Below are 15616 nucleotides of genomic sequence, written 5' to 3' on the forward strand. Positions count from 1 at the left end.
TCACCATTGTGACTCATATGGAGAAGATACATAAAAAGAATAAAAAGAAATGTGGCCAGCAGGTCGAGGGAGGTGATTCGACCCTTCTACTCGGCTCTCGTGAGACCCCATCTGGAGTACTGTATCCAGCCCTCAGGCCCCCAGCACAGGAAAGACATGGACCTGTTGGAGCGGGTCCAGAGGAGGGCCACAAAAATGATCAGGGGGATGGAACACCTCTCCTATGAAGAAAGGCTGAGAGAGTTGGGGTTGTTCAGTCTGGGAAGAGAAGGCTCTGGCGATACCTCATTGCAGCCTTTCAGTACTTAAAGGGGGCTTATAAGAAAGATGGGGACAAACTTTTTAGCAGGGCCTGCTGCGACAGGATAAGGGGCAATGGTTTTAAACTAAAAGAGGGTAGGTTTAGATTGGACACAAAGAAGAATCTTTTTACGACGAGGGTGGTGAGACACTGGAACAGGTTGCCCAGAGAAGTTGCAGATACCCCATCCCTGGAAGTGTTCAAGGTCAGGTTGGATGGGGCTTACAGCAACCTGATCTAGTGAAAGATGTCCCTGTCCATGGCAGGGGGGTTGGACTAGATGATCTTTGAAGGTGTCTTCCAACCCAAACAATTCTATAATTCTAAGATTCTAATTAAAACTAATGTTTTTATTTCAATGAAAGTGCTGTGCATATGTATAAAACATGTTAGCAGTAGCATATCTAGATATATAACTCTGAAATACTAAAAGCTTTACAGTTTTCCACCAATAAACAACCTTATATATTTGTATTCTATTTTTTCTTATCTAAGAGTAGGCATAATCACAGTTGCAGTCTTTCAAAATGTTGAAAGATGTTTTCAACTTCATTAGGTTTCAAAATATTGAAAGATGTTTTCAACTTCATTAGGTTGAAAATTGGAATGCATTGAATAGGGAACAATGTGTCAATGTAAAATTCCTAACAACTATTAGAAAAAAAATCCTCAGGGTCAGAATGTGGACCTCTTGTTCAGGGTAAGTAACCAACTATAAACGATCCTACTGAAGTTAAGTTACAGTTAAAACATTATCTAATCTTAATAAAGAGATCAGACTTATTGCAGTAAAAACAGACCTAAGTAAAAAGGTTAATGGTAACTAAATGAGTCTGCATCTATTAAAATAAAAAGCTAAATAACCAAAGATGTGAGAAAAAAATGATAATGGATAATCTACTGTTCTGTTGCAAAAAGCAACATTAAAATGTCAGCAACAAGCTGAAAAAAATATTTATCTTTGTGAACTGTCTTTCTCAGAATATTTGCTGTTTGTATATCTTATCTTTTTGTCCTAAAGCTTGCTGTGTGAATTTTTGTTACTCATGACTTCAGGTTCAGGACTGAAAGCTACACAGTATGCGTAATTTATCAATAGGTGTAAGACGACAGTTTTCCTACGTATTTTGAAGGTAAGATGCATCTTAAAGTGGAACTAACCATCACAAGTACAAAATGTACAAAATAAAAAATGTAACATTACACAAGAACCTGTTACGCCACTATTTCAGCAAAGATATAAAATTACAAACTTCAGATTTAACAGTAGCTAAAATTAAATAATTTGTGGAGATAAAATATTTTCTCCATTTTTATCTCATTCAAATGGAAATTATCTTATCAACTCCATATTTGTTTATTTTTCATACACACAGGTAACTTAAATCATTCAAATTCAATTAGTTTATTATGCTCCTGTAAGTCAAACAGAGACTTGTTCAGCAGGCATTAAAATTTCCCCCCCAAATGAACAAAATATACCGCACTGTATTACTTGTACCAAAACTAACTATAATAAAAAAGAAATCCAAACCCCCAAACAATCCACAAACACACAATAAAGCCAAGCAAGAAAGAAATAGTTCTTCAAGAAGGGGGGGGGGAAGCAAGAAGTACACCTTTGCTTTCTCTGAAGTAAATGTAAACAGAAATTTCTCTCACATGTGACTTGAAAATTCATCACAGCAGCGAAGGACTGTGAACAAAGCATACATAACACATTATTCTGCTCTCTAGAGTGTGATGGAACTTGATGCCTGACCTTTCCCGTAAGAGAAAGACAAGATTTAAAGCCTTCATACTAAATTTGGCCTAGAAATTAAGATCCAGCAAACGGGAGAGAAAACAAAGGGTTATTTTTAATGAACATATTAATGAAACCAACTTAATAAAACATAAATTAAATTCAATTATTTTTAATAATTGCAGGTAGAAAAAGAAAAGAACTGCAAAGTTTTCAGCGTACAACAAAGCAGCTTTGATGTAAGCAAACATTTAGAGAATCAGATACTTTTAAAATTACATGGCATAGTGTGTCACAGGAATTCACTTCCAAAAGTTCCTATATATTGCTAACAGTTGCAGCTGCCTCTATCAGAAAACTAGATTCCTGTGATTTTCAGTTTAAATAAAACTAAAGTTCTGCTTGACAGAATTCAGAACTTAGACATAAAATCCTCAACCACAATGTTTTTGAGGAGGATGGTTGTTGCACTGTCTACAGCTATGTAGGAAATTATGTGTGGGAGACAGAGGCCTCTTTCTCCCTGTTGATCACAATTGTCAATACCTTGAAGTTGATGAATACATCTTGGCACAGACAACCAGCTTTTAAGCCCTTTCTTGAGTTTCTCAGCCCAGGAACACCTAACAATTTGTTTTTCAGTGATGGGCAACTACCATACGTTGTTACATCTTTCACCTTGTGTATCTATACTGAAAGTACTACAGAACATGCATTTCTTCCTCATCTAGCTTTTAGTGAAAGACTGAGTCATAGAGAACAACTAAAACCAAACAACCAAACAAACAAAAAATCAAGCCTTTTCTCTCCCCAAAATTATTAATTCTGGAGACTTAGTACAGGACTTCAGTATTTTCTTTGGATCTCATGGCTAGACTTACCAGAAAGCGAAATTTTAGATGGTTCAAACGCACAATACGTTGATAGTAAGAAAGGAACTCTGCCGAATGGTCTTGTTCAAGCACAGTTTGAAATGAATGACTGATTCTCCCCACTGAAAATAATAGCATTTGTAGGTATGAGCTATAGTGAATCCTAAGTGCAGCATCTACTCTATATTTGGTATAAACAGCAGCATTTTAACGTAACTATCTTTTAATACCAAACACATACAAAACATGCTGGCTTTGTACATGTATGAGAATAGCATGACCTACTTTGAAATGCAGGTTTATTACACATGCACTACTTGACAGTGACAAAGTGAAACAAAGTCATAAATGAATAAAGCAATCCACCTAGTTAAATATGAATAAAATTTCAATTCTTTTAAGTTTGCCCTGAATTACAGATAGCATGACACTAGACAGATGATAGCAAGGACAGCTGCTTTTTAATGGAATCTTATTGTGAAGGAGAGCTAACAGCTTCTCTAGGCACTGTAAAAGTGTAATCACACTGGAATTCAATCACTGCATTACCTCCTAAAATTATCCTCTGCTTTTTATAGCAGATAAGTCTTTTTTTTTGTGGGGGCAATGACCTTTTGCATTTTGATGTACTGTCATAGTAAACCCTTACACTGATAAATTTTTACGTTGTTAAATGACACCCTGTCCAAATTATTTTTTGTTATATCATCTCATTATTTTTATGCCATTGCACCAACTTCTGATAATTTAACTAGGAATTGTAAAAAAAAAGTTCAGGTAATAGTGACAGTTGGCAGCTATTTCAAGGGAATTAATAAAATTTATTAATAGATTTAACTATGTTTGTCATGCATTTGTTTTCTTTGAAAATTTGAGAAAAATAAATAATAGGTGTTTTCCTTACCTCAAATCTTATATATGAATTATTTTCAAGTGGTTTTTATGGAATACATTTCAAATATATGTAGAAAAATTATTGCAATTAAAAAATATAAGCCATCCTTTTCTATCATTCCCAATAACCAGAAGCAATTTGTTCCTCCTCTCCTTGACATGACAGCTACTTTTCCCAATAAAAATGCATTTTCTGACAAACATGCTTTGCCATGATTTCTTCCCAGAACTTCTGTTTCAAGCTTCCTACTTCATCCATTATAGTCCCATTTTGCTAAAATTTCACAGCAAGTAGTATACTATAAAATGAATGCATGCATATTTGTAAACTTATACCACTTGCAATTCTGCTGAATAATTGTTTCAAAAAATGTTTATTACCTAACTAGAACATCCTGTTACTGACCCTTATTCAATTTCCTGGAAAAATACAAAGCTTAAAACTTGATTTTGTTTCTCAAATTATGAAAATATAAATTATATTTAAAACACTGTCGCTGGCAAAAATAAATCTACGATATGAAAAAGTGATTTTGTTGCAGAGTGCTTAAAGTGGTCTGGCGCAGTCAGCAGAATGAAAGCAGGGCATTCGCTGGCCTCCAGGAGGCCCCTTGTTAAATCATGAGGTGTGCATTAGTCACTCCTAGAAAAGGCAGCTTGACTCCTTGTCATATTTGGCTCAGCCTATTGATTAGAAAGGGCCCAGAGTTTGACAGTATTGCTCCATGTTTTCCCTCCTCCTTTGCTGTGCTGCACCCAGGCAATCACCTATGCAACAGCTTAGCAACATGTCTACAGGCTCCATGATCCCTAGGAAGGAATTGAGCCTTCCCTCAGAGCACAGATATCTATGCATACATATATATATATTTTGCACTGTTCCTTCCTGTCTCACTGTTTGCCTTCAGGATTCACCCTGGGTTCTATGGCCAATGACATTCAGCAGAAAATTTGGAGCAGAAAATTTGGAGCAGAAATTTCAGACAAGCCAACTTTGTACTTTTTAAAAAAATAGTATTAACAACAGCTTTACTTCAGGCTGTGCTCTTCTTATCTGGACAACTCATGTATGTTGCTGGTTTTCTTGAAAGCTGTTGACTTTATGGCCTGCTCTTTAATTTTTAATATCCCAAGTCACTGTCTTTGTTCTACCTACTATGACAAACCTCATTAAAAAAAAGATCATAGTGAATTATATAAAAGTGCATGAAGGTAGCATGCCTACTATTAGACAATTACTTTTCCCATAAGAAAATACAATGTTCCTTGTATTATCAAGGATATTAATTACGGTTAAAAGTGAGGTGGCAAGGGAATGGTAAAACATACACTCATTTTTCCACGTAGCTTAACACATGCCTCACTTATTGGCTTATGTTTCAATAGAGTTTGAATACATTTGTAATTTCTAACAAATCAATAACCTTACTGTGAAAGAAACTGAACATGCTGAACAGGTATCAAGTAATTTTAACTAACTCTGCTTGCAGGTAGGTAAAATTTTAGAACCTGACATGACAATAGCTCCAGGTGTTTTCTTGGTATGTTGCAACTCCACATTAGAGCAATTCAGAGCTACCATCCTAAACATGCCACAATTTCCACCGGGACATGAGGCAACCCATGATGACAGAGAGATTTAGGGAAGTTCTAATCCGGAAAAATCGAGGGTCAGGGACTACAGCATGTATATATAGCTTCTAAAAGGTTTGTCTAAATTCCTTAAAAAAAATTATTTAGAGAACAATCTTGAAGTCACTTAATTCAACTGCACACGGTCCTAAGCAACCTGCTGTAGCTGACATTGCTTGAACCAGGGGCGTTGTACTAGATGATCTTAAGACGTCCCTTCCAACCTAAATGACTCTGTAATTAAAATTGGAATTATCAGCTGGAACTATTTTAATTGGAATTAAAATTAATTTAAAAGAGAATAAAAGTTGCTCCTTTTTGCCAGGGATGAAAAAGAGTCATTTGTGGAAGTGGGCTACTCCAAATGAATTTGCAGATTGCTTCAACACAATTGTCTGCTTTGCATCTGTACACCCGACAGTTTCCTGAAATGAGTTAAGTGTTCAGAGCAAGGCGATAAAATTACAGGAGCACTCATCTTTCAACTAACATAACTGTAATTTACCATTATAGCAGTGTGATAATTCTCCTTATAATTGCAAAAAACTGTTTTGAAAAACAGATAAAACGATAAATCTTAAAGTAATGACAGACAATGTGCATTTTGCATTTGAAATAAAGTCCTTAACAGGAAAAACAAGTCTGAGCAAGAATGGCTGAAAATTTCAGTACTGCAATCTAAAGAACGACCTTCTCTTTTCAAGCTAAGTTTCTTCCCATATATCTGTGTATGCAGCACTGATAGCACTTTCTCCCTCCATCTTTCAGAAAGAACATGTCAGTAAGTATTTTAATCTACGACAGATTTCATCAATTTTAATTTGCTTGAAGTGTAGCAACAAAACATATTCTAGTGGGTAAAACTTATTATCACAGCTCTTATTTCACAACTGAGTACACTTAAATAAAAAAGACAAATCTATCAGATGGTCATTACTTGTCCTTGAGGTTTTTTTGCCTCCTTATTCTCCACAGTCATTATTCTACATAAAATTGACAGCATAATATTTAAATAAATAAATCTTCTGCAACAGCTATTTCTGATCAAAGGTCACTTGTTCTTTTACATCTTCTAGGCCATTTGCCAACAGATGCCAATCAGTGAAACAACCGCTAACCATTCCCCAGGGAAAACAGGGACTGTGGAAGCAGAGTGTCATTCTAAACAGCTACTAAAACTCAATGACCGAACTATGTAAGAATATCTATTACTGTCCTTTTGGCTTTAGATTTTGTTTTGTCTCCTTTACTATCATTAGTCATTTCTTAATATGTATTGCACACTATAAAACATTGACCCTTTGCTACTGCACAGACAGTCTTTTCAAATACTGTGGTATTATTCACCATCTCCCAAGACTCCAAAAAGTATCAGTATGGATCCTAGCAACAACAAAAGGTCATATAACTATTTTTAAAATGCCAGCCATCCTGTTCATAAATGCTCACAGGACAAGTAACAGTTACTGCTTTCATAGTGTCTCCAAAATAAGTGATGTGTCACAAACGATTTATGCTTGCGATGCAATTGTTCCTTATTGCCCAAATCCTCTAGTGGCACAGAATCGCAGTTCTTTCTTTCTTTGTAATATAGCCCCCACCCCCGCTATAGTAAACAATCCGCACCATTGCCGTTCATCTGACATATTGAACAGTGTCCTTAGCTTAAAAAAATAGAGTAGAGACCATTGGAGCTGAACCATCCCCGTGGCCAAGCATCTGTTTAAGCTCATTAACAAAACCGGTGTTCTTTCCAACAAGATTATTCTTCAGGGTTTTTAAAATGAAAACTATACGTTGAAAACTACTGCATAGCAATGCAACACATACAACATTCTGTAGCTAAAGAAACATGCAGTATTGTAAAGGATTATTCTTTTAAAGAAAAATACATGCTTCCCATATACAGTTGGCATAAGCAAAAAAACAGGTTCAAAACCATATACTAAAGGAACACCTAATTTCCTGAATATGCAAAATGTTACTAAATAAGTTAATTGTTAATGCCTGCTTTCTTCCAGTATTCCTTGATTCACAAAAAGCAAATCATGCTTCTTCTCCTAACAATAATCAGGTAGGTTTTTTCCTTCATAAATTAAGAAAGAAGCTGAGGATCGTATCAAAACTGGCGTAAGTGACTCTGCCAGAATTGGCTGCAGGATGGGGATATGGATACTTTTGCTGTCTGAATAAGGTGCTCAAGGACACTAATTACTCTTTTAAATCCCGGTGCCATGTAGAAACAGCAAGCCATAAAACTTTTCTGTGGGCTATATTAATTCCAGGACGCCTCATGGTTCTGTCAGATAGATAGCAAAAGTTCAGGACAGAGAGTGAAAGCACTGAAGGAGGCAGAGCATTTACACAGTCTTCGCATCTCTAGATCATCTAGACCTCCCTCCCAGCAGGCATAAGCAATCACTCATTTCAGTTGACCCCATTACGATACTCTAGGTATTGTTGTTGAAGATTTTCTATCTTTAAAAGAAATATGCAAGTAAGAAGTAACATCCTCCCCCCCGACACACACTATACAAGCTGTATATCTTGTGAAGTAATTAGGCAAAATCCAAGAAAGTGCGAACATACATCCAGTTAATTCATTCTTCAATTACGAAGAGAAGGTTTTAACACTAAAAATAAAACTTATTGATTTCTACTACACATTAAAATGGGGAGGAACAACCATCTTTAAATCGGAACAAAAAAGGTGCAAAAAGTAAACTAAAACCTCTTTTATTCTTAGGATAAAAAGCGGAAGAATATAGAAGAGTGTTAATAAAATCAATATGGAATGAACTAATAGATCAGGACATAAGCAAGTTGCCTGAGAATGAACAACAGGGATTTCTGTTTATCTCCATTGTACTTTTAACGGTAAAGTTTTCCCCTCATTTTTCTCTCCCTTCTCCCGCGAAAAGAAAAATGTTTCACAGAATTTTCCCCATTCAGTCCCACGGCTACAACCACAAATAAGGCTGCATATTTATATGCCAATTCAAAATTATTTTTTTTAAACAATCCTCATATGAAATAAGGTTCACTTCTTAATCAGGTCATGATGCAAAAATATTCCTGTCCTCTCAGTGCAAGAAGAAAGCTACATACATCTTTGCTTAGGACTGACTTTCACTATACTTATGCTCTTTATCACCAAACAGAGAAACAGAAAAAGGTTTTCATAGTAATAACAGTAGTCTTAATTGTTCCAACTTAAAAAATCCTTGCTCATAGAAGTTAATCTTGTATACCAGATAGACATAGATGGACTCTAAATATTATTTCAGGTTCTGTGTAACCACTCAACAAGCCACAAGACTCATCAATTAATAATCGAAAAGTAACATTCTGTAACAGAGTGAAAATAACAGCTAGGGGCCATTAATATCAATTGACACAAACCTCTATGGCTTACAAGAAACATATCCTTTAATTGCTGTAAATGCTTTGTGCCAAGCTCAGTGTACTTGGAGTACTGTATACGTGAGTGTTCTCTCTATAAATCGTATAAGAAAAAGAACAACAGATATATGTCTATTCATTTATTTTTTGAACCATCTGATTACTATTCAGTGCATATCAGATCCAATATGACATTCATTAACTAATTACCTTTTGACAAGAATCCAAAAAGAAAATACTTAGGCAATCAAGACACAGACAGAATGAAAAAGAGAATGGCACCACTGAAGGAAAGACACTAACAAGAATAGGATGATTTATGTAGTACTATGCACTTAGGACACCAAGTCTCACCCAGAAGGGTTATAAAAAATAAATAAATAAAAACTACAAATACTCAAATACTGGGTACTAGACCTCTGCTAAGCCTCAGAACTTAATTTTGTGCAATTTCTCAAAGCGTTTTTACCATGTAAGCTGGATTCTAGATATATATATTAAATTATTTTCTGTAAAATAGTGACAATTCAATTATTAGGTACAAACCTGTAAACTAAATTCAAAAATTCTTCCTACCTGAAAAGAGTTCTCAAACTGTCTTCACTTCTGTAGATATATTCCTTACAGACAGCACAAGTGAAGAATTTTCATTCCATGGATTTTATTATGTTTTTAATTTTTTTTTTAATAAATTGTTGAGTTCTTATTATGATATTTGTCATGAGGTATAAAATCTTGGCTTTGTTGATGTTAAGGCCTACCGTGCACAGATCACATGTTCCTTTTCCAGTTAAAAGAAAGGTTTTTGAAAAAAGAAAAAATGTCTTGTTTGTGCAGAGATATCCTTTATACATCTGATATTATTCTCTAAAATATTCTTACATGAGAAATAATTCATAAAAATTCATAGAGGGCCATAATTTAGAAAAATATCTGCTTATAGTTCTTAAAGACTATGGAATTTGTCAAACAGAATAGCTACTTGAGACTTTTAGTATATATTTCCAGTCTGTTCCTCAGAATTCTGCTAGTTTTAGAACCAAAAAAAAACTTGGATTATTTTTACCTAGTTAAAATTCATATTTTGCTCCTACAAAACAAACTAAAATTCAGAAATACCAACGTTGCATTGTCAAAGCTCTTTACTTCCTTTTTTCATAATGTTGATCTTCCATACAAGTACAAAACTAGAACCACTCATATTCATTTATAATAGCTAAGGCACAGAAATACTAGACATTAAAAAAGAGAAGTAATCTTCTGCTACAAGACAAAATACATCTATAGACTTTAATCTCATCATAATGATGTGAAGGATCTCATACATATCCTAATAAGCCATTATTGGAAAGATTGTCCTTCCAGTTAAATTATTCTATCATAGAACAAATTTGACCTAGAAAAGAAAATTTCCATTCACAATAGCAGAACCGAACATAGAATATTAATTATTTAACTCATAATGCATAACAATCTGTAGAAAAACAGAGAACTACAGACAGTAGTAACAACTCTCACCTTTTTTGATACAAGGCAACAAGGCAACACGAGATTGCTATTAGGCAATGTGAGTTTATAAAATGCCACTACACTAATACTGTCTAATTATACTGATCAAGTCATAATTCTTTATGTAATAAAATCTTTTTACATACTTATTCCCCTATTCTTCCTTTTAACAGATTTGTTTTTTAACAAAAAACCCCTTTGTTTCCTTTGTCTATTCAGCATCCTTGGAAAAAACCACCAGATGGCAATGCAGTGTTCAAGTATTTTATTTAAGATACATGTTATAGGGAAAAAAATCTGTATGGATCAACATGAGGCTCTCTTTCTTAACCTACTTCCTCTTTGATGAATATTAAATAATTCATAAGCAAAAACTCTATTCACCACAAGTAAGTGATCAAATACCACTCAGCCTGAAAAGAACAGACTTTAAGAAACCTAAGTTTCTAAAGATGTAAAACCACATGGCTAAAAAAAAATCTACAATTTAGTTCAAACTATGAAACAAGATAATTTCAGGAAAAATCACGGAAAGGAAAACATTTAGAAATGCATTTACCATAAAGTTCTCAAAATACTATCAAGGACTGCATTGAGCAACAGATACTCAGTGGAACTGCACAAAAAGTAAATCTATGTACTTTTTAGGCATATTGTAAATTTATATGAAGTTCGGCACCATGCTAAAAAACAGGCTTTATTTCCTACACTTTTGAGATTTAAGCCAATTCCAGTAAGACCACATGCTGAATGAATCAAAATATGTAGGCTTTAAGTATTTATTCTTCCTTTGCCTCAAGCAGGACATGGTGATCAAACAGAGGAATTGTTTCATGAAGTGAGATGCTTTGAGATATTTCAAAAAGATGACAAGTAGTGCAAGAGTCAGCTTCCCATTTAGCAGATCACATCTGATATCCATTATGTGCCAGATGAAAGTTCATCTTTGCAGTTACTGTTGCAGGCTCTGAAGCATGGGGAAGAAGTTCATGGGGACTTCACTGAATACCTAAAATACCCAGGTAACAAACATTACATCTACTCTGAAGTCAGTGGTTGGAACGGCAAAGCTAAAGGCAAAGGATCTTTTCTTTCTTGCTTGAGAAGGCATTACAACTTGTAGGTGGTATGCATTCAACTATAATTGACAGGTAAAGTTTAGGTGTGCTTAAGTCTAGTTTTTGCATACGTGGATATAGGAAGAAGTTTCTTGCATCACTTTTATTTATTAACGGAATTGTTACTGGAATTGCTCATCCAGCCATTCTTATGTAAAAACCACAGTTATTACATGCTCTAAATGTAAAATAAATCCATTCTATGTTAAAGAGTCATTTGAAATTGTTCATTGTTTTACAGAAATTATTTAAAATATTAACGGGAAAAAAAAAGATGTATATTCTGTCAGATAGAAACAGAATCATACATGCAAGATAAAGTGTTAAACAGGTACGTCACACAGCTGTGAGTAAGCTAATTTAAAGCATGTTTTCCTGCTAATGTAATAAATATTTGATTAATACTTTTGTCTTTATATCCTATACTATTATATTTAACTGATGAATAGCACACAGCGGTAGAAAGATTCAAGGACTGCGTTGAAGTAATGTCATTTAAGTGCTTTGCATAATGACAGCTCTCATGATCAAAGATTTAATCCAATGCAGCACAACCTAAGCTTTCTCTTGCAATGTTTTTTTAACCTGCTTTTCAATCAACACAAAGACAAGAATACCATATTGATCCTAATTGTTTACACATATAGCCAATTATTTGATAGAACTTCAGTCCTGAAAGCCAGTAGATGGTCAGAATTCTTATCCATTTTTAGAAATAAAACCAGAATTTGAGCCTACAAATTATTCCACATTTTTGGCATGCTGTGAATCCTCACTGACTTTCTGAAGGTAGGTTTTCATGTTCTTGACAGATCAGAGAAGTGGTTGGAAATGTATTTCTACCAGATGGAGAAACTCATACTTTTATTAATCACTATCTTTTTAGCACAGCTCATAAAAAACTTATAAAAGAAGACAGCTGAAGTACTTCAGCAGGAAAAATCCAACTGACCATATAGAAAAGACGTATTTCCAAGATAGATCTCTTTTTAACATAAAATACTGAAGTTAAATATATAAAGAACACAAGATTTGTGTTTTCAGGTTCGGTACTTAGAAATAAGCTCAACAAAAGTGAATTAGAAGGAATAAGTTACAATTAGGACAACTTTTTAGTATATTAATGCAACAACTTTAATTTTAATACATTCCTTTAATCCATGTACCTCCAACGGAGAAGGAGGTACATAAAAGCAATACATCTCTAAAAAGGTAGGTACTACTACTCCATATTTATAATTTTACTTTAATGCTGACATTTCAAGGACAAAGTGAACTCACAAGTAGAACTGACTAAAGAGACGTAAATCATGTCCTCGCCATCCTCTGTCTCTGGTTAACATGTTCACATAAAACTAAAGTTCTATTTTCCAAGCTGATTTTTTTTCCCTACTTCCAACTATAAGTTGCATTAGTTTTAGGAAACCATTTCTATTTTCACAGTACAGATAAGTGTTTTGCTAAAAGTTCTGTTAAAGTAAATAAGATTTTCTTTGTAGAAACACTTCAGGATTGCAAAACAGGCCTCCCAAGCACCCAAAGGAGGAAAAAACGAAACGAAACGAAACGAAACCAAACCAAACCCAGTAACAACAAAACCAAACCAAGCAGCATCACACATGTTATTACATTCCGCCTACTTCTGTGGAAGTTCTTCAAGTCTAAAGTCACTAAACAACATGACCAAAGGCAGCTGGATCTGAGATTTCAGTAAATCAGAGATTTTTCCTTTGCACATACAGTATGACAAACACCCCTTTTAGCAATACAGCTAATTGAAACTATATACAGGATAAGTAGATCTCATGCGAGAACATCAAGAACCTCAAGTTACAGTAAGGTATGATCCAAAGATTTCCATTAGAGTTTTTCCTTTTTATTACAGCATCAGGATGAGAACATATTCTGTACATCTTAAAAAGTATTGTATGTTCTTTTCTTTTGCTGGACAGCAATTATATTACTTTCCCAAACAGAAATTAAAAGGTATATTTACCACTTTTCCTTGCATTGGTTAATCAGAGGAAGAGGATACAGGCAAAAATGATGAAATAAAATGCAAAGACAACCCAAGTTCTTATTATTGTCACATTCAGGTAACAGGTATCTGATGACTGGCTATTGTTTTGGTTCCTTAAAAATGGATGTCATTGTAAAAGTTACTTTAAGATGATCAATAATGTTTATACTAAATTTGGATTAACGGGCCTTGACTTAAAGCTTATAAGTATTAAATCTTAATCAAACAGAACAACCTCACCCAGACATATTCAAAGGATATCTATGATACCTATCTAGACTTCAACATCATAGTACAAACACATCAACCCATCACCAACTCCTTTGTTCTGCACACAGTCTGTATATTCCAGTTTTCTTGAGTTTGAATAACCCCAAATATATTTTAATCTCAAGTCTTGGTTGAGGAATACCTTACTTTATAGTGGTACTCCTTATTTGCCTTCCCTCCATCTACATTTCCGATCACTAAAATATTGGAGACATAATCAGTTTCATAATGTTGTTACAAATATAATCCACTGAAAATACAAGATATGATTTAAGCTGTTGCCCAAAATGTATAAAGATGTGTGTGTCTCCCTAAACACCAGTTTACAGCAACTACCAACCAACTCCAGTTGGAAACAGATTTAAAAAAATACAAAAAGAAATCAGAGCCAGACTTCTGGAATAGTACAACAAAAGCTACCTAAAACACTCCAATGACAAAAGGAAAATGGCTAGTAACAACAAACCTAATTAACTAATTCCATTAACATGGGATTAAGACTTCAATTAAGGATTTAGTGTCCTTTAGTGCTATAGAGCAAGATAGTTTGCAGAAATACTATCCTATAATTTTTTTTCATTATCCAATAAAAAGTGAAAGAGGGGAAAATTAGGATTTCAGGGTGACAGACAAAAAATAAACCCAAACCCACCCAACTGTCTCATTATTGGTGTTCCCTTTATTTACACATGAAGATAATTCATCTATAGTAACAGTATGAAAGATGTTTGGTAAAAATGTCACCCTCTGCTTGGTTTCTGAAAAACTGCTTGTATTTTCTTTGCTGAATTAGACTCTTCAACCATGTATCAGGTAGCCCTTTCAAAAACACATTTTGCTGTTCACTTTTCATGGTTATTAAATTTAATGTGCTTGATCTGTTTGTTGTATTACAAAAATCAGTAGCCTAAACCAAAACTGCATGATCTTCATATCCAAGAGATTCTTCACCATAAAGCATATAGTCAAACAGATAAACCTAGTAGCTCATCAAACAGATAAATCTAGTAGCTCACATTAGAAATACTGACTGCAACAAAGTCTTTTAAGTAAGTTAAATAGTTCTGGGAATAACTTTCCTTCAGCAGATGAATTGTTACATTGATTTCACATTACATATCTGATTTTAACATTTTTGGTTTTTTCATCAAGTTCACATGACACAATATAGTCTAAAAATACAGAGAAGCTACTAAATTTTTTGCTGCAGAATTTGAAATCCTCTTAACTATGTTCCAAACCGTCATGACAACACCTTAGTATATATTTGCAAATACTAAGCACTTCTTTTCAAACCACATCGTAACCAGAGAGATAAAGATTTACTTACCTGATCCCCTTTTGGTCACAACCTTCAAGCTCTGAGTTAGAGTAGCATACAAGAGAATCAAGTTGGGAATAGGAGCTTTCATCTTCTGTCTTTCCGTGGCTGCTTCCTAGAGTACCAAATAGAAGAAACACTGATTTTACGTTGGTGCTGAAACAACCTTGAAGTAACTGATCATAATACTGACATTGTGGAAAAGCTGAATACGGTGTTTGTGAGCAATTTAATGCACCAAAAATGATCTATTGTTCCTGAAAAAAACCCTAAAATTACCATAAAACCAACATGCACACACTACATTTAACCCTGGAGCTTAAGTTCCAATTTTGTCTACACATTGAAAATTCATTGGGTCCCTGTTAAAACTTTCTAACAGAACTCCTGAATGAAACAACCTTGATCAATTTATTCTATAAAAAAAGTGTGATCTTTTCACTAAACCTGCAAAATAACATCTAGTTCTTTCTTTTTATCATACAATCTATTTCCCACCCCCTAGAGGAAAAAGAAAACAATGCCCTTCTTCA

At 34.3% G+C, this 15616-nt stretch overlaps 1 protein-coding gene across 1 annotated transcript in view; it reads right to left on the reverse strand.

Moving 5' to 3' along the window:
- The window catches only part of IL1RAPL1 (interleukin 1 receptor accessory protein like 1), an 801697-nt gene that overhangs the window by 696906 nt on the left and 89175 nt on the right, over positions 1 to 15616 (reverse strand). Inside the window, exon 2 of the mRNA XM_075174657.1 lies at positions 15093 to 15198. Coding sequence (XP_075030758.1) covers positions 15093 to 15174 — 82 coding nt within the window. The 5' untranslated portion in view covers positions 15175 to 15198. The remainder of the gene's footprint in view (positions 1 to 15092; positions 15199 to 15616) is intronic.

The sequence above is a fragment of the Calonectris borealis genome, chromosome 1 (genome assembly GCF_964195595.1).
Source record: "Calonectris borealis chromosome 1, bCalBor7.hap1.2, whole genome shotgun sequence".
In the NCBI taxonomy this organism is placed as follows: Eukaryota; Metazoa; Chordata; class Aves; order Procellariiformes; family Procellariidae; genus Calonectris; species Calonectris borealis.